The 20,341-nt window shown below is 42.3% G+C and overlaps 1 protein-coding gene across 1 annotated transcript in view; it reads left to right on the forward strand.

The window, feature by feature from the left end:
• Window positions 1-5,563: 5,563 nt before the first annotated feature.
• The window catches only part of OLA1 (Obg like ATPase 1), a 183,275-nt gene continuing 168,497 nt past the window's right edge, over window positions 5,564-20,341 (forward strand). Inside the window, exons 1-2 of the mRNA XM_017856972.1 lie at window positions 5,564-5,804; window positions 7,416-7,516. Coding sequence (XP_017712461.1) covers window positions 7,416-7,516 — 101 coding nt within the window. The 5' untranslated portion in view covers window positions 5,564-5,804. The remainder of the gene's footprint in view (window positions 5,805-7,415; window positions 7,517-20,341) is intronic.

Consider the following 20,341-nt stretch of genomic DNA (forward strand, 5'->3'; position numbering starts at 1 on the left):
TGAATATTGCTGGTGTCCTTTTCTTATAAAACCCTGCTTTTGCTCACTTATCTATCTGTACTTCACACAGCCATGTGCCTCAGAGGAAGTTGACTTCTCCTCTAGCCCCAAGGATGGACTAAATGGTCTAAGGGTAAGTCCATTTTCCCCGCCAGTGTCTGGTTCAGGTACAGGCATGAGACCCAATTTTGCCCAGTGAAACAGAATAAGTTATCTGGAGAGATCTGAAACATGTTCCCCGTACTAAAAGAGAGCTACTGAAAGAGATGGTCCCACTCTACCCCAATATTGTCACTCTGGTTATGTTGCCTAGAACTGCTATCATAGTCAGCTTGCTGTTAACTTAAGAATAAAACCAGGGAAGCCCAAGGAAGACAGAGACATTATATGGAAAGAATTAGACTCCTTGAAAATAGTGTTGAGCTATTGACTCTATCAGCCTTGTTCTCCCACTCTGTACTTTCTGTTATATATGATACATTTTCATTGAATCAAAACTTCTGTAATTTGTGTCTCAAAGTATTAGCTAGCTAATACAATGATAATATATTTACTTTTCTGGATTAGGATATGTCTTTTTATGTTGCCTCTGAGAAAATAATATGTATAGTTTTCTTTTAAGAATTCCTAAATTGAGGCTGGTCATGGTGGCTCATGCCTGTAATTCCAGCACTTCTGGATGTTGAGGAGGGAGGATTGCTTGAACCTAGGACTTCGAATCTAGACTGAGCAACATTCTGAGACCCTGTCTCTACCAAAGAAAAATAAATTAGCTGGGTGTGGTGGTATGCACCTGTAGTCCCAGCTACTTGGGAGGCTGAGGTGGAAGGATCTCTTAAGCCCAGGAGGTCAAGGCTGCAGTGTGCTATGAACAGCCCTTGGTGAATAGCCACTGCACTTCTGTGAACAACTACTCCATTCCAGCCTGGGCAACATAGGGAGACATTGTATCTTAACAACGAGAACAAAACAATTCCTAAATTTTTATTCATGAATTACAATAGATATTACAAAACAAAACTCCAGCAGTTTCTAGGATACATGACTCTTTTAATCAGCATTCTTTCAAATACTGTGAGCAATTCTAGAATAGAAGCAATTGATTACTTGTGTTTTACTTCACCGGTAACTTATAGTCCAATTTCAATAACTCAAAAAATAGACTCTGTCAAGTGTAAGAATGACAATGGAAAATCTGGGCTGGGCACGGTGGCTCATGTCTGTAATCCCAGCACTTTGGGAGGCTTAGGAGGGTGGCTTGTTTGACTCTAGGAGTTCGAGACTAGCCTGGGCACCATGGCAAAACCTTGCCTCTACAAAAAATACAAAAAAATTGGCCTGGCATGGTGGTGCACACCTGTAGTCCCAGCTACCTGGGAGGCTGAGATAGGAGGATCGCTTGAGTCCAGGAGGTCGAGACTGCAGTGAGCTGTGATCTGGCCACTGCACTCCAGCCTGGGCAACAGAGCAAGACCCTGTCTAAAAAAAAAAAAAAAAAAAAAAAAAAAAAAAAAAAAAGAAAGAAAAGTAAAGAAAAGAAAAAAAAGAGAAGAAAGAAATGGAAAATCTGTTTCTTGCTGATGCCTCAACAAGGTCTGCTATTGCTGTGATGGGAAAAAGGAAGGGGATGATGATTAGGCACTGCCTGTACATAATATGCAGAAGTTGTGAAAGTAAATTAAGTGAAAACCAAGATGGGTTTATTTAAACTTGCATAACTGTAGTTACGTATTTAGGTATCCTTCTATGTATTATTACCAGCTGTTTTATTATATAATTAGCTTTATCGTAGTTCACCTATTGTTTGCTCCAGCTCAGATGCTAGCTCTTCAGGCAAGGATATGGTGTGTATATATACATACATAGTACACAAACTATTGTATATATATAGCACATACTATACAAATATATATATAAGTATAGATATATATAGTGTATATATATACCTATATTAGTTGTGTTTTGTTTTGTTTTGTTTTTGAAACGGAGTCTCGCTCTGTCACGCCAGGCGTGGAGTGCAGTGGCAGCAATCTGGCTCACTGCAAGCTCGCGCCCTCCCTGTTCACGCCATTCTCCTGCCTGCAGCATCCCGGGTAGCTTGGGACTATCAGGTGCCCACCACCCATACAGTAATTTGTAATTTGTAGTTGAGGAGACGGGTTTCCCGTGTTAGCCAGGATGGTCTCGATCTCCTGATCTTGTGATCCACCCACCTCAGACTTCCAAAGTGCTGGGATTACAGGCCTGAGCCACCATGCCCAGCCGATCATATTTATCTTATTCTTCACTACTCTAAGGCCTACAGCAATGCCTGGGATGGAGTAGGTGTTCAAGAACATAATTTTATATAAATGACAATAACAAAAATGTTCAGAGTAGGATATTCTAAGCATATGGGACTATCCCAGTCCTTTGTCTGAATTCTGGATATGATAGTAAGATTAGTGTAGACCGAGAAAAACATCTGATACAGGTAATAGATAAAAATGCAATTTAAGTTAACTACCTATATAGGGTAATTATTTTTGTGCAACTTGTCCCCTTCCTCTCCTAAAGTTATTATCAGGACTCAACTTCCCTTTTAGTGTAGTTATTACTCTTATTCTGTTTTCTGTTATGCCCCTCACAGATGTGGACAGGGCTGGCCAACAGGTATAGTCAGGCCTTGCTAGCACATGGTGAACATGTTGCTGCTATTTTCCTCTTTTCCTTCTCATCTTCTCTCTTTGTGTACTCTTTCTGCCTCCTGTTGCTTAGCTTTCTGTACAGGATCAATAAACCTTTGAATTTCCAGCGGAGCTACTCTGTATTTGGGGATAAATTACTGACCCCAAACCATTCTCTAGTTCCTTTGTGACCTTAGGTCAACTCACTTGATTCCTGGTCATTGGCTGGCCTGGGAAGGAAAGAAAAATCCAGAGAGGCTAATGATAGCAAAGAGTGAAAACATAGGCTCTGTCTACTTTTTTTCATTCCATTGATCTTTCCATAGTAGCAACCTTCTATTGACCTGACCTGATGGTCTATTCTCATTCCCCCTCTGACCGAAATCTTTTGCTCAATTTTCATTCTAGACTACATCTAATTCTTTCCTCTAGGTTTAACTTAATCATTGAGCCCAATGGGTACTAAATAGACTTCCCTTCATGCAAAGGCTCAAGAACATACTTTCCTCTGTTTAAAGGCCCTTTTTTAAGGCTTGGCATTAGTGTTAACCATTTTTGTTTGTTTGTTTTTTGTTTTTCTTAAGACAGAGTTTTGTTCTTGTTGCCCAGGCTGGAGTGCAATGGCGCAATCTCAGTTCACCGCAACCTCTGCCTCGTAGGTTCAAGCGATTCTCCTGTCTCAGCCTTCCCGAGTAGCTGGGAAGGTGGTATCCGCCACCACGCCTGGCTAATTTTGTATTTTTAGTAGAGACGGGGTTTCTCCATGTTGGTCAGGCTGGTCTCGAACTCCTGACCTCAGGTGATCCGCCCACCTTAGCCTCTCAAAGTGCTGGGATTACAGGCGTGAGCCACCATGCCTGGCCAGTGTTAACTATAATATCCTGTTTGTTTCACTGAGTCTTCCTTTAGCATTGTAGAATAGTAGATACCCACTAGGATCTTTTCTGAGAACTATGTGTTTCGTTGGTAGGTAGGGCGAGGTCACTCATACAGCTGTTTTGACTATGTGACCCTTATCCACCTAGCCATGGCTGATGGGACCTGGGACTTCATGGGAACTGGGCCAATCAGATCTTTCTCGTGAATACAAATTTACCCCCAGTGACGATGAGTTGGAAATGGAGTCGTATTATCAGGCAAGCGTTGGCAGCAGCAGCTGGCCACTCCTGAATTCTGCCTGAGATTTGTGTAACCTGTTTTGGCAAGGCACTTTAAAGGTGGTTAAAAGTGCAGGTAAGAAAGATGTAGTTATAGAGAAACAAGTGATTAAGAACTTGATAGTGTAAATTTAAGGAAATGGATAGATCTGAGAGATACTGATATTGAAGAAGTAGCTAGATTTGGCCAGAAGACAGTGATACGTTGAAGATGATTCTAGTACTCCATGACTGGGGAACATCTTCAATCAGTATTGGAGTGGCTGGTTGCTGGGCAGAGAGGGCTCTCTGGGATTCTTGAGCTTTTTTTTTTTTTTTTTTTTTAATGAGATGGAGTCTTGCTTTGTTGCTTGGGCTGGAGAGTTCTCAGGCTCATTACGCTCTCACCTCTCACCTTAATGTAGAGAGAGAAAAACATCTGATACAGGTGATCATAGCTCACTGCAGCCTTGAGCTCTGAGGCTCAAGCCGTCCTCTCACCTCAGCCTCCTCAGAAGCTGGGACTACAGGTATGTGCCACCATTCCCAGCTAATTTTTTTTTGTTTTTATTGGTAGAGATGGGGTCTCACCACGTTGTCCAGGTTGTTCTCCAACTCCTAGGCTCAATTGGTCCTCCTATCTTGGCCTCCCAAAGTGCTGGGATCACAGCCAGATTTTCAGTTAGACTGGGGTTTGAAATATGCTGCTGCCATGTGCTAGCTGTGTGACTTCATCCAAATTAATCAACCTTTCTGATATTGTTCCCTCACTTGTAACATGAGGATAGCAACCAGTTTACATCCTTTAATATTAATAGCAACTAACCCCTTTAAAAGGAGCTTCTAATGTCACAATTTTTGGACAGGTATCATATTCATTACAACAAATACCTGAATGGCATCTGAAGGCCAGGACCTAAATGAAAGAATTCCTTTTCCAGTGGCGCTCATGGTGTTGACATGGTGTGGGTGAGATGTGATGAAATCCTAATATTAACAACAGAGACTATTCACAAGCCTTTTCTGTATGTGCTGGGTTCTGTTGTTACGAGCTCAACACGCATTGTCTCATTTTATCCTCACACGAATAACCTCATAAGGTGGTCTCAATAGCCTCATTTTATCCAGAACGAAACTGAAGTACAGCGAAGTTAATTTGTCTAGGGTCACACAATGAGTGGCGGAATCCAAACTGGAAATCCCCCAATTTCAAAGGCCCCTGCTCTCAACCACCAAGAGGAAAAGGGAGGAAATTGGCTCAATTAAACGCATTCTGTGATCCAGTACCTGTGCGCGACGCTTTAACTATAAGGCGAGGAAGAAATCCTTAGACTAAAGTTTCCCTTAGCCCCTTTTCCTTTAAGAACGTTTAGTCAACAGCTTATCTCCGCACGGACTGAGCGAATAAAGTTACAGGAAAAGGGAGATGGGCTAGCGGCCACGCGGTCCCCGGGGCTGGTGTGGCTGTTTGCCTGACTTCAGGCGCCCCGGATCTCCCGGAGGGAAGTCAGGGCCCAAGGCGCTTCGCAGTCCAGCTGGGGAAGCGCGGGGCTGCAGGCCCGCGAGTGAACGTGAGCAGGTAACCCAGGCCGCGCAGCCGGGCGGAAGCGGAGACCTAGAACCGAGAAGCCCACGTGCTAAAGCGGAAGACTGGAACTCCCGGGAATAGACTGGCCAGCGCCTTGCCCCTCTCCAGCCCTCGCGTCAGTCGCGAGGCTCCTCCCACCCTGGGTTCCTCCCGCCCTGCTCCCGCCTCCCCGGCCTGTCGGGCCAATGGGCGGGGCGCGCGGGCAAAGCGGGGAGGGGCGGGGCCCATGGCCTGCGCGCAGGTGCCGTTCGGCGCCCGGCCCGCCCGTTCCGCCGCTGCCGCCGCCGTCGTGCGTGCCGCTGGGCGGATGGGCCGGACCTGCGTTCTCTCCTCCTTCCTCCCCGCCTCCGGCTGCCGGCAGGACCTTTCTCTAGCTGCCGCTGGGACCCCGTGTCATCGCCCAGGCCGAGCACGGTGAGGCCCTCAGGGAGTCCGGGGGCGCGATCTCCGCCAGGTCTTCGGTGCCCGGGCTCATTGCCCTGAGGCTGGCGCGGGGCCCGGGCCCAGTGGCCAAGATGGGGCCAGGGCAGCGAGTGGCGTGGGGGTGTGTGGATGAATGAGGCGCTGTCGGACTAGGCCGCGAGTCGGGAGATCGGCCTAACCTCACGCGGGAAAACCGTGGGGAAAGCCTTCTCCCGAGGCCGGGACGCCCGGTGGCCCTGTCCGGAGAGGAGGATGGGGGTGGGGCCCACTTTGGGTGGGCTGCCGGCCACCCCTCCGTAGGCCAGAGGACCCGACAGGCGCTGTTCATGTGTCTGTTCTTTGGAGGCCTGGGGGTTGGCCAGGAACAGGTGTCAGGACGCTGAGAAGGGAAATTCCTGGTCCTCTGGGTCAGGGATCAGAGGCTGGAATACTACTACAAGGGCATGGCCCCAGCGTGGTCCTAGGAGATACAACTCTCAGCCAGAATACTGGGACAGTTTTAGTTCCCAGCTTCTGAGACGTGAGCTTAGCGGTCCTTGTGATTTCACTTTGCAGTACAAGAGTGGGATTAATTCTGCACGCATGATATGGAGACAGAACTAGTAAGGGACAGAGAAAGTTTCTACTTGTAAATAAAAAGTTCCGTCCATTAATTTACGATTAGAAATAGTAACCATAGTGTAGATTATGGAGGTTGCTTATGAGGACTGATGAGCCGTACCTTCAGTGCCAAAGGTGGCAGGGACTTGGTGGAAGGACCCCAGTATCTGGTGGGTGTTCATCTATGTGAAAATGGGGATTGTGGGCGAATGGGAGAAATAAGATTCCAGATTATAGAGGAATGGTTTTGTGTGAAGAGTGACTTGGTTGCTGGTGGTTCCAGAATGGAATTTTCTTTGACTCTCATCTATGTACGTGCTTCCAAATGCTTTCATTCATATAACCATATATCAGGTTAAGAAATAAAGTGTTTTGTGAGCAGTCTGGATGGAAGATTGGTAGCTAAACTCTTAGTTTATCTTTGATTCCTGGTGCCACAAAGATTTTATTTATCTATTTATTTGAGACAGAGCCTCGCTTTGTCGCTCATGCAGAGCCCAGGGGCGTGATCTCCGCGCAGTGCAACCTCCGCCTCTCGGGTTCAAGCAGTTCTCTAGCTTCAGCCTCCCGAGTAGCTGGAATTACAGCCACGCGCCCCCACAGCCGGCTAATTTTTTGTATTTTTTTTTTAGTAGAGACGAGGTTTCTCCGTGTTGGCCAGGCTGGTCTCGACTGCCGGTCTCAAGCAATCTGTCCACCTCGGTCTCCCAAAGTGCTGGGATTACAGGCCGAGCCACCGTGCCTGGCCCAACAAATACTGATTTTAGATCAGTCTTTCTGGGACTTGTCAATAGCGACTTTTTTGACAACAGATAGGTTTACAGAACTTTTTAAAAATTTTTGCTAAAAAAAGGATTTAGCTCTGTGTTAGTTTTGGATCGCTATATACAGTATGTTTTGTTCTTAATCTTAATTCAGTAATGTGTTTTATGTGATGAAATGTGTTTTGGGTGCATGTGGATAGTAAAAAGTTTTGTTCATATGTTTGCTTTGGTATTTCAGATGCCCCCTAAAAAGGGAGGTGACGGAATTAAACCACCCCCAATCATTGGAAGATTTGGAACCTCACTGAAAATTGGTATTGTTGGATTGCCAAATGTTGGGTAGGTGAATGTTGGGGCTTTTCTGATTTTCATTTTGTAAATATTTTGGGTCCTATTGTAGAAATGGGAACCGTGAGGTAATTAAAATTTAAGTTGAAGAAAAGAGGCCAGGAAGCTGGACTATTAATGTTGCAAAATTAGGCTTTAGTTTAGATGTATTTTATTGATTTCAGTGCTGGTTGGCTATGTGTGGTACCTACCTAGGCTGGCTACCGGAGGCTGTGCAGTAGGATGCTTTAGGAAATCGATTTGAAAGCTCCACTAAAAGCTTGATGGAGAAGGGGGTGACAGTTTTAGATTTCATAGTGGAACTTGGTAGGTAAAAGGGTTGCTGTTATAAAGTGTCTAAATCTGAAAGTTCTGAGAGCAGAAATTTGAGTTTTTGTAATGTTTTCTTTTCTTTTCTTTTTTTTTTTTTTGAGACAGAGTCTCAATCTGTCACCCAGGCTGGAATCCAGTGGCATGATCTTGACTCACTGCAACCTCTGCCTCCCGGGTTCAAGTGATTCTCCTGTCTCAGCTTCCTGAGTAGCTGGGATTACAGGCACGCACCGCCACACCCAGCTAATGTTTGTATTTTTAGTAGAAACAGGGTTTCACCATGTTGGCCAGTCTGGTCTCGAACACCCAACCTCAGATGATCCACCAGCCTCAGCCTCCCAGAGTGCTGGGATTACAGGCACGAGCCACTGAGCCTGGCTGTAATGTTTTCAAAATTACAGTGAATTGAGTATTTGCAAATAAGAAAGTGATAGTAAATATATATGGGGTTTATCATAAATCTATACACATGCAACTTAAGTGTTTAAAGTCTTTTTTTTTTTTTTTTTTTTGAGACGGAGTCTTGCTCTGTTGCCCAGGTTGGAGTGCAGTGGCATGGTCTCGGCTCACTGCAGCCTCTGCCTCCCTGGTTCCAGCAATTATCCTGCCTTGGCCTCCCGGGTAGCTGGGATTACAGGCACGTGCCACCACGCCCGGCTAATTTTTGTAATTTTAGTAGAGACGGGGTTTCACCATGTTGGCCAGGCTGATCTTGAACTCCTGGCCTCAAGTGATCTGCCTGCATTGGCTTCTCAAAGTGCTGGGATTACAGGCGTGAGCCACTGCGCCCGGCCCAAGTCTTCCTTTTTCATTATTTAATCTTTCGCTAACCTTAAAATATAAAACATCTCAAAAGTGATTAGGGTGTACTAATAGGTAACATATTCAGTGTGGATTTGTGAGATCAAGAGTGGCCTTTTAGATTTGTGGCAAGTAGGACAATCACGTTCTTAGGTATTCCGAGGAGCCCCTGTCATAGGGATTCCTCAATGAATAGAGCATGGTGTGACCAAGTGAGGCATGTCTTAAATTCATGTCATGTAAAACATGAGCAAGTGTGACTGTCCTGATTTCAGTCTTTCGTGGAGCTTGAAGAGGTTTTCATTTTGAAGGGGTTTCCCGCTGTGATACAGTCTGCTTGCAGAGTAAGACTAAGTAGAGAGTCGAAATGTAAGCAAAACAAATAATTAATCAAAGTACTGTAGGGTGCTATCAATAAACGTGAAAGCAAGGTATGATCATTATGTATGTTGTGAGCTTTATTGCACTAGTAAGGAAGATACAGTTTTTAGATATTGACATACTTCTCATTCTAGAATTGTTGCAGTTACTACAACTTGATTTTAAATGGGACTGTATTAAAATGGGCCATATTAAGTGTTTTCTGTTCATATAGGCAACCCTCTGTATCTGTGGTTTCACATCCTTGGATTCAACAAATCTCAAATCAAAATATTTTTTAAAAAATTGGCTGGGCATGGTGGTTCATGCCTATAATCTCAGCGCTTTGGGAGGCCGAGGTGGCTGGATCACTTGAAGTCAGGAGCTTGAAACCGGCCCGACCAACATGGTGAAACCCCCTCTCTACTTAAAAAAAAAAAAAAAAAAAAAAAAAAATAACCCGGCCAGGGCGCAGGGGCCTGTAATTCCAGATACTCGGGAAGCTGGGTCAGGAGAATAGCTTGAGCCCGGCGGGGCAGAGGTTGCAGTGAGCCAAGATCCCGCCACTGCACCCCAGTCTGGGCGACAGAGTGAGACTCTGTCTCAAAAAAAAATTTTTTTTTAATTAAATAAAAAATGACAATACAACAATAAAAAATATAGTAAACAACTATTTACCTATCAATTACATTGCATTAGGTATTTTACTACACCATTGTATATAAGGGACTTGATCTGCTGGAATTAGAACCAATTCCCTGCAGCTATGGAGGGATAACCATATAAGCTTTTTAGTCATAAAGCATAATGAAATTAATGTACATGGAAATAACCTAAAAATATTTTATTATTCAGAATAAGTGTGCTGTTTACACTTTTAAATAAAATGCTTTCCCCACCCAGTGTCATTGAGGTATACTTCACAAATAGTAAAATTCACTCATTTTAAAGGTACAGTTTAATGAGTTTTGGCAATTGTATTTGGTTGTAAACACTACTTTTTGTAGAATGATCTTATTTCACACAACTGTATCAGGTAGGATTCTTTGTAAGCAACACAATTTTGGCTATTTTCAGCAAGAGAAAGAGGTTTATTGGAATGAGTGAATTAGGATCTGAACAGCCAGGCCTCAAGAGGGATAGGAGCCAAGTGGTGCTGGCAGAAATAGGTCCATGTGGAGCTCAGCCATATGAATCCCTGGACTTCTGGGTGTTTCTCATTTCCTGTCTCTCCTGTAATTCCAATTCCTGAGTAAGGAAATCCGACTGGACCTGTGTGCTTCTGTGTAGGTCTACAAGATAAAGATTGTGGGAGGGAGACAGTTCTCTAAAGGATGGCCTGCTGATCAAAAGTAAGGACATTCAGTACAAAACCATCTAGAGAATCTCTTGGTTTTTAGCTGGGTGAATAGGAAGGCTTACTTTTTAGTCTGCATAAGGCTGATGACCCAGAAACTTAGAGGTAATATTTATAGCGAATCAGATATTTATTGAACATTTACTATATGCCAGTCACTATTCTGAATGCTTTATATATATTATCTAATTTAATAAGTTATTTGACATTCCCCTCCATTACAATTTAAGTTCTGTGAAGGTACGGATTGTCTTGTTCTTGCTTATTGGTATATTTCTAGTGCCTAGACTGGTGTTAGGAACATAGTAGATATTTAGTAATTATTTGTTAATGGGATACATATTTCCTCTTTGACGGCTGGGTGTAGATTTAGTGATAAAGAGACATGTTTTAGTTTTTGTTTTTTGAACAAGATTTCATTCTCTTGTCCAGGCTGGAGTGCAGTGGCATGATCATGGCTCACTGCAGCCTCAACCTCCCCGGCTCAAGCAGTCCTCTCGCCTTAGCCTCCTGAATAGCTGGAACTGCAGGCACAAAAAAACACCGTGCCTGGTTAATTTTCGTATTTTTTGTAGATGGGGTTTCACCATGCTGCCCTCAGGCTGGTTTCAAACTCCTGAGCTCAAGCGATCTGCCTGCCTCAGCCTCCAAAAACATGTCTCACATTAAAACATGTCTCCAGCTGGGCACAGTGGTTCACACCTGTAATCCCAGCACTTTGGGAGGCTGAGGCAGGTGGATCACAAGGTCAGAAGTTTGAGACCAGCCTGACCAGCATGGTGAAACCCTATCTCTACTAAAAATACAAAAATTAGCTGGGTGTGATGGCATGCGCCTGTAATCCCAGCTACTCAGGAGGCTGAGGCAGGAGAATTGCTTGAACCCGGGAGGCAGAGGTTGCAGTGAGCTGAGATTGCACTACTGCACTCTAGCCTGGGCGACAGAGCAAGACTCAGTCTGAAAAAAAAACAAAAAAACATGTCTCCTTGCCCGGTGTGTTGGCTCACGCCTGCTGGAATTACAGGTGTGAGCCACGGTGCCGGGCAAGGAGACATGTTTTAATGGCCTCTTTTAATGACGTAGAAAGAATATGGAGATTTGGTTTGTAGTTCTGTACTGCTTTTTCTTACCCCAGTGACCCTTTATAAATGAGCTCCTATTGGACCAGTGTATTATTGTCATTGTGAGGAGTAGAGAATACTGGGGGGAAGGTACATTTTGATACGGTATTCCAAACTTCTTTATTTCTTTGAGGGATAGCTCTTCTTGTTGCTATGTACTGCATCAGATGGGATTAAATTCAATTAAGAACATCAGAAAACCCCAGGTAACCAGTTGTGTTTGTGTTTTTTTTCATGTAAAAATGTACCTTTTGCAGTCACAGATTGGTATAGTGGACCTGCTTTATGAAGTCCTCAGCAACCCATGGTCCTTTCACTTCACAGCTTGGCAATCCCTAGGGTATGGTGTCATTCTCATGGTCTAGGGCTAGCGTCCCTGAACCTCATGCTGGGGACTGGTACCGATCCGTGGCATGTGAGGAACCAGGCCGCATGGCAGGAGGTGGGCGGCAGGCGAGTGAGCATTCCCACCTTAGCTCCACCTCCGGTCAGGTCAGCAGCAGCATTGGATTCTCAGAGGACCGTGGACCCTGTTGTGAACTGCACATGCAAGGGATCTAGGTTGCACGCTCCTTATGAGAATCGAACTAAAGCCTGGTGATCTGAAATGGGGCAGTTTCATCCTGAAACCATCTCCCACACTCTTGGTCTGTGGAAAAATTGGCTTCCATCAGCCAATTCATGGTCCAGTCCCTGGTGCCAAAAAGGTGGGCAGCTGCTGGTCTAAGGTGTGAATTCCAGGCAGCTGGTTATCCAAAGGGACAAGGGGCCAAACTTGACTAGCAGCCTTTTTCCTGTAAACTGCCATACCATACTTCTGCCAACATCCCTTTGTCCAGAATTTAGTCACAAGAATTTAGTTGCGAGGAAGGCAAGGAAATGTAGTCTTTGACAGCCACATGTACAGTTAAAAATTCTGTTATTCTTGCCTGGGCGCAGTGGCTCACGCCTGTAATACCAACACTTTGGGAGGCCGAGGCAAGCAGATCACTTGAGGTCAGGAGTTTGAGACCAGGCTGGCCAACATGGTGAAACCCCATGTCTACTAAAAATACAAACATTAGCTGGGTGTGGTGGCACACGCCTGTAATCCCAGCTACTCGGGAGGTGGAGGCAGGAGAATGGCTTGAACCTGGGAGGCAGAGGTTGCAGTAAGCCAAGATTGCACCACTGCACTCCAACCTGACTCTGTCTTAAAAAAAAAAAAAAGATTACTCTGAAAGAAGGGGAAATGGATATTATGGACAACTAGTATACTCTGTTCAAACACTCACAAACTACCCCAGGAGAGTAACTGTCTTGCTTAGCTGATCTTCTGGGAATACATTTTGGTGTCCCTGCAAATTGCCTTCTCCCATTTTTCTACAGACCAGTCACAGCATCTGTAAAAGCCATTTACTATTGCTGAGGGAAAAAGTTGTAGAAAATGCTAAAAAAAAGAGAAAGAATCACAACAGAATTATCACCATTGTTTAGTTACCTATAGTTGTGTAGCAAACCATTCCAAAAGTTCATCGTTTAAAATAGTAACAATTTTTATTGGCTCATGTGACTGCATTCAGCTGGTGGCTCGTTGAGACTGGAAGATCCAAGATGGCCATTTTAACAGATCTGGGACCTTAGCAGGGTTGGCTGGAAGTCTGGGGCACTTCTCGTATACTTGGCCTTGTTCTCTTTCTAAATGGTCTCTAGACCAAGCTTCCTTATATCCTGGTGTCTGGCTCTTGAGAGAATGGAAGTGTGGCAGTGGCATAGCACACTTATACAGAAATCTTTTGGTCAAGGCAAGTCATGACACCAGCCCAGAGACATGGGGAGAGGGGAAATAGACTCCACCTCTTGATGGGAGTAGTGACAAAAACTGTGTGGCCATCATCAATCCACTGCAGTCCACTATTTTTCCTAATACAAAATGTGTGATGCCTATGTGTTCCTAGAAGTCTTCCTAGTTGATTCTTAGCTCACTTGTTTTTTAGAAGCTCCATTCTTGATTGCTCAGAGGAACTCACAGGAGGAAAATTATTCTCTAGGTTGCATATACCTGAACTGGTCCAGGTCAGAAACAGAGCAGATGAAAACTCCTGTCCTGATGGGTAGTGAGATCTCTGAATAGCCACTACACTCTAGCCTGGACAATATATGGAAAAAAAATTTCTTTTGAAATAATTTCATGCTTAAAAAATCTCACAGTTGCAAAAATAGTTTTAAAAATTCCGATTTATCTTCTGCTCGCATCCCCTAAGTGTTAAAATCTTGATAATTATAGTATGATGTTTCCTTAGTTTCCTTTAACCTGGAACACATTCTCAGTCTCTTTTTGTATTTGATGTCCTTGACACTTTTGAAGAGTACTGGCCAGTTATTGTGTATAGCCCTCATTTGGGGTTTGTCTGGTGTTTCCTCATGATTAATTTCAAATTATGTACTTTTGAACATAGAAGTGATATATGCTTTTCAATACAGTGTATTAGAAAGCACATGATGTTGATTTGTCCATTTTTGGTGATGTTAACTTTGATTGCTCGTTGCTGTCTGACAGATTTCTTCACTGAAAGGGTTATTATTTTTCCCATTGCAATTAATAAGCATCTTGTAGGAGGTCCTTTGAAATTATGTACATATATTGTTTCTCATGCTTTTGCCCCCTAATTTTGGCATCTATTATTGATTCTTACTGAAATAGTTATTATGGTGGTGTTTGCCAAATCGTGATTAAAAAATATCCCTTATGTCTTCTACATTTAGAAGAAATAGTTTATAGAAGGAACAATGGAAATTCTATTGTGTAAAACCCTGTTGTACAAAAGAGTTTTCCATTCATTCATGTATTTGATTATAATTTATTTATATCAGTATAGATTCTTATTCTTTGGGTTATAATCCATTACTGTTGTTATTTTGGTGATTAGGAGCCTTTATGTTCACTTATATTCCTTTTGACATGTCCTCTTTATTTTTTGAGTGCTTTCTACTTTCTGACACCACAGTACATTTCAGTTCTATACAACATATTTTATATTTCAGTACAATATGTTATTTGTACTCTGTCTGCTTCAGCCTTAGGATACATAAATTTTTATTTCGACATATGATTTTATTTCTCTTAGGTATATATTTAGGAGTAGAATTTCTGGGTCATATGTGACTGTATATTTAACTATTGAGGACTGCCAAACTGTTTTCCAAAGTGGCTGCAGCATTTTATATGTGCACAAGCAGTGTATGTGGGTTCCAGTATTCCACATCCTTGTCAACACTTGTTGTTATCTTTTTGAGTATAGCCAAGTTGCGAAGTTTTTGATTGTTTTTTCTGTTTTTTTTTTGGACACAGAGTCTCACTCTATTGCCCAGGCTGGAGTTCTGTGGCACAGTCTTGGCTCACTGCAGCCTCCACCTCCCGGGTTCAAGTGATTCTTCTGTCTCAGCCTCCTGAGTAACTGGGATTATAGGCGTGCACCACCACCGGGTAATTTTTGTATTTTTAGTAGAGCCAGGGTTTCACCATGTTGACCAGGCTGGTCTCAAACTCCTGACCTCAGGTGATCCGCCTGCCTTGGCCTCCCAAAGTGCTGGGATTACAGGCATGAGCCACTGGGCCTGGCTAATTGGTGTTTTCTTGATGGCTAAGAATATTGACATCTTTTCATGTGCTTATGACTTCTTCATTTTGAAAGATATTTTCACTGGGTAGAATTCTACGTTAACAGTTATTCTTCTAGCACTTTGAAGATAATCTTCTACTTTATTCCCTTTCTGGGATGCCTATTACAGACAAGTGCTGCATAATGATGTTAATCAATGACTGACTGCATATATGATGGAGGTCCCATAAGATTATAATGGAGGTGAAAATTTTCTACCACCTGGTGATATTGTAGTGCAAGGCATTACTCACGTTTGCGGTGATGCTAGTGTAAACAAGCCTGTGCTGCCAGTCATATAAAAGTATAGCATGTACAATTATGTACAGTATGTAATAATTGAAAATAAACAACTGTGTTACTGGCTTATGTACTTACTATAATTAATTTTTGTTTGTCTGTTTTTTGAGACAGAGTCTTGCTCTGTTGCCCAGGCTGGAGTACAGTGGCCTGCTCATAGCTTACTGTAGCCTAGAGCTCCTGGGCTCAAGCAATCCTCCTGCCTCAGCCACCTGAGTATAGCTGGGACTACACACATACCCCGTCCCACCTGAGTAATTAAAAAAATATATACACTGTGGATTTTATGTTAAATGGGGACTTCCTGTGTTGCCTAGGCTGGTCTTGAACTCCTGGCTTCAAGCGATCTTTTTGCCTTGGCCTCTTTGTGCTGGGATTACAGGCGTGAGTCTCCATGCCCAGCCTATACTGTAATTTTTATTGTTACTTTAGAGTGTACTCTTTCTACTTACAAAAAAAGAAGTAACTGTAAAACAGCCTTAGGCAGTTCCTTCAGGACGTGTTCCAAAAGGAGGCATTGTTATCAAAGGAGATGACAGCTCCATGTGTGTTATTGCTCCTAGAAACCTTCCTGTGGGACAAAATATGTAGGTGGAAGACAGTGATATTGATGATCTGACTCCGTGTAGGCCTGGGTTAATGTATGTGTTTATGTCTTGGTTTTTAACAAAAAAGTTTAAAAAAAAGCACACATTTTAAAGATATAAAAAAAAGCATATGGAATAAGGATATAAAGAAAAAATATTTTTGTACAGCTATACAGTGTATTTGTATTTTAAGCTAAGTGTTATTACAAAAGAGTCAATAAGTTAAAATTAAAGTTTATAAAGTAGAAAGTAATGGTAAGCTAAGGCTAAGTTATTGAAGAAAAATACCAAAAAATAATTTTAGTGTATCCTGAATGTACAGTGTTCATAAAGTCTACAGTAGTGTACAGTAATGTCCTAGGCCCTCACATTCACTCACCATCACTCATTGACTCACCCAGAGCACCTTCCAGGCCTGCAAGCTCCACTCATGGTAAGCATCCTATATCACTTTTATACTGTATTTTCACTGTACCTTTTCTACATTTAGATATACAATACCTGCCATTGTGTTACATTTGTCTCCAGTGTTCAGTACAGTAACATGCTGTACAGGTTTAGCCTAGAAGCAATAGGCTATACCATATAGCCCAGGTGTGTAGTAGGCTGTACCATCTAGGTTTGTGTAAATATACTCTATAATGTTCACACAATGATGAAATTGCCTAAGGACCCATTTCTCAGAATGTATCTCCACCATTAAGCGATGCCTGACTGTAAATGCGTGTTCTTCCCTAGATAGTATCCTGCTGAAGCTCTGGTTATTTCCTTCTCCAGTCTTTTTCTCTCTTGTGCTTCATTTGGATACTTTTATTGCTGTCTTCAAGGTCTTTTCTTTGCAGTGTCCAATCTGCAGAATTTTCTTTAAGAAAATTTTAAAAGATTTGTAACATTTATTTTAAGGTCCTTTTATACTACTTCATCTCTCATTACTGAGTATGTTTATATTTACTGACTTTTATCCTGATTTTGGTATGTATTTTTCTGCTTTTTTGCATGTCTTATAATTTTTAATGGTTTCCATACATTGTGGATTTTATGTTAAATGCTAAATATTGTTGTTTTCCTTTAAGAGTATTGGACCTCAGTATGGCATTTGGTTAATTATGTATCAGATTAATTGTTTTGAGGCTTCTTATGATGGATTAATACGATTTTGTGCTCTGGTGCTACTTAATCCCTAGTACTAAGACTTGACCCTTTTGAGGACTCTATCCAAATTCCCTTGTATTACAGGATCTCTCCAGTCTGGCTCATAGGAATGTGAACTGTTCCAATCTCTGTGTGAGCCCTGAGAATTGTTCATCCTAGTCTGTTTGGGTGATCCTTTCCCTGGACTTGTAGCGATTGAATTTACTCATGCGCAAATCATTACTTAGCTGTGTTCTTGAGGGGACCCTCTGCAGCTCTTCAGAGTGCGTTCTCTGTGCAGCTCCCGCCTTTCTAGTATACTCTCCCATAAATTCTAGCTGCCTTGGCCTCCTAACTCTCATCTTAGTCTCTTCAACTTGGTGTGACTGCTGGGTTCTGTTGGTTTCCCCTCTTGGAATGGTGACTTTGAAAGCATCAGTAGGCAGTAAGCTGGAGCAGTTGCAGAGCTTAGTTTATTTGTTATTTTTCTCTCAGGGAACGCAGTCCTGTGATGTATATTGTCCTTTGTGTGAAAACTGTTATTTCATAAATTTCATCTGGTTTTCTAGCTCTTTATAGCAGGAAGGCAGTTCTTGTAGCAGAGGGGAAGCAAAACTCCCCAATACCATTTTAAATGAATTTAAATCTTTTTATCTACTTGTCAACATTCCAGAATGCCTGTTCTTTCATAGAAATTTATGATTTGGGAATTATTTACTTTCTCTTTTTAATATGTTCTGAATGATCTTTTAGAATAACAGATCTGTTTTTCTACTCATTCTTTCCTAGTATTCAGCAGTGATTGTGTGCCTTAGAGGTACCTCGTAGATTAATGGGTTTTAAGTTTTAATTTTTTTTTTTCCCAAGACAAAGTCTCGCTGTGTTGCCCAGGCTGGAGTGCAGTGGTGCGATCTCCACTCCCTGCAACCTCCGCCTCCTGGGTTTAAGCAATTCTCCTGCCTCAGCCTCCCAAATAGCTGCGATTACAGGCATGCGCCACCATGCCTGGCTAATTTTTGTATTTTTAGTAGAGATCGGCTTTCATCATACTGACCAGGTTGGTCTCAAACTCCTGACCTCAAGTGATCTGCCCACCTCTGCCTCCCAAAGTGCTGGGATTACAGGCTTGAGCTACCATGCCCCGCCTAATTTTAAAATTTTAAATGAGTTTCTTTTTCAGAATGCTAGTTTGTATTGCTGTATCACCACATAATTTCAAATAATTTTTTTTTTTTTTGCTCCTTAAGGTACAGTTGAGGGCTGGGCATGGTGGCTCACACCCATAATCCCAGCACTTTAAGAGGCTGAAGTTGGTGGATTGCTTCAGTTTAGGAGATCAAGATCAGCCTGTGCAACAGGGTGAAACCCTGTCTCTGCAAAAAATACAGATATTAGCCAGGGGTGGTGGTACACACGTGTAGTCCCAGCTACTTAAGAGACTGAAGTGGGAGGATCTCTTGATCCTGGGAGGTCGAGGCTGCAGTGAGCCATGTTCGTGCCACTGCACTCCAGCCTGGGCAATAAAGTGAGACCCTATCTCCAAAAAATAAGAAAGTTAAAAAAGAAATTACAGTTGACCCTTGAACAACTCGGGGATTAGGAGCACTGACCCCTGGCCCAGTCAAAGATTTGTGTGTAATCTTTGATTCCTCCAAAACTTAACTAATAACCTACTATTGACTGGGAAGCCTTACCAATAACATAAACAGTTGATTAAGCTATATTTTGCATATTATTCTATACTGTATTCTTACAATAAACTAAGCTAGAGAAAATAATGTTATTAAGAAAATCATAAGGAAGAGAAAATGTAGCTACTATTCACTAAGTGGAAGTGAATCATCATAAAGGTCTTTGTTGTCTTCATGTTGAGTGGGTTGAGGAGGAGAAGGAGGTGGAGGGTTTGGTCTTTCTATCTCAGGTGGCAGAGGCAGAAGATAGAGAGGAAGTGGAAGGAGAGGAAGGAGGGGCAGGCACACTCAGTGTACATTTTATTGAAAATCTGTGTATAAGTGAACACGTGCACTTTGAACATACATTTCAAACCAGTATTGTTCAAGGGTTAACTGTATTTGCTTTTTTACTATTAACTAAGTCACAGACTTTATTTGGATTTCACCAATATTCCCACTGATGTCCTTTGTCTTTGAATACCATATTGTGTTTTAGTCTTCATGTCTCCTGTCTCCTCCAATCTTTGACAGTTTCTGAATGTTTTATTTTTCATGACCTTTAAAGATTTATTTTTGAAGAGTACTGGTTAGGTATTTTATATAATATTTATCCATTTGAGTTTGATACTTTTTAAAGAAATTATGATAATAAACATATAATATATGGCCATGCGCAGTGGCTCACGCCTGTAATCCTAGCACTTTGGGAGGCTGAGGCAGGAGGATCACTTGAGTTCAGGAGTTTAAGACCAACCTGGCCAACATGGCAAAACCCTGTCTCTTCTAAAAGTACAAAAAATTAGCTGGCCGTGGTGTCATGCACCTGTAATCCCAGCTACTCTGGAGGCTGAGGCATGAGAATCTCTTGAACCCAGGAGGTGGAGGTTGCAGTAAGCCAAGATCGTGGCACTGCACTCCAGCCGGGTGACAGAGTGAGATTCTGTCGCAAAATAAAAAATGTGATATATTATACAATTTACCATCTTCATCGTTTTTAAATGTGCAGTTCAATTGTGTTAACTATAATCATTGTTGTATAACAGATCTCTAGAACTTTTTCATCTTGCATATCTGAAACTCTGTACCCATTGAACAACTTCCCATTTTTCTTTCCCCCCAGTCCCTGGAAACCACCATTCTTCTTTCTGTTTCCATGATTTTGACTACTCTAGATAATCTCATATAAGTAGAATATATGAGTATATGAATATAAGTAGAATCATAAAGTGTTTGTACTTTTGCGACTGGCTTACTTTACTCAGCATAGTGTCCTTAAAGGTTATTCACATTGTAGCATGTGACAGGATTTCCTTCTTTTTAAGGGCTGAGTAATATTCTATCATATGTAGATAACATTTTCTTTATCCATTCATCTGTTTATGGACATTTGGTTCTACCTCTCGGCTATTATGAAAAATGCATCAATGAATATGGGTTTGCAAATATCTCTTTGAGATCCTGCTTTCAACTCTTCTGGATATATACCCAGAAGTGAGATTGCTGGATCATATGGTAATTCTATTTTTACCTTTT

Source organism: Rhinopithecus bieti, unplaced genomic scaffold, assembly GCF_001698545.2.
Source record: "Rhinopithecus bieti isolate Rb0 unplaced genomic scaffold, ASM169854v2 scaffold_43749, whole genome shotgun sequence".
Taxonomy (NCBI): Eukaryota; Metazoa; Chordata; class Mammalia; order Primates; family Cercopithecidae; genus Rhinopithecus; species Rhinopithecus bieti.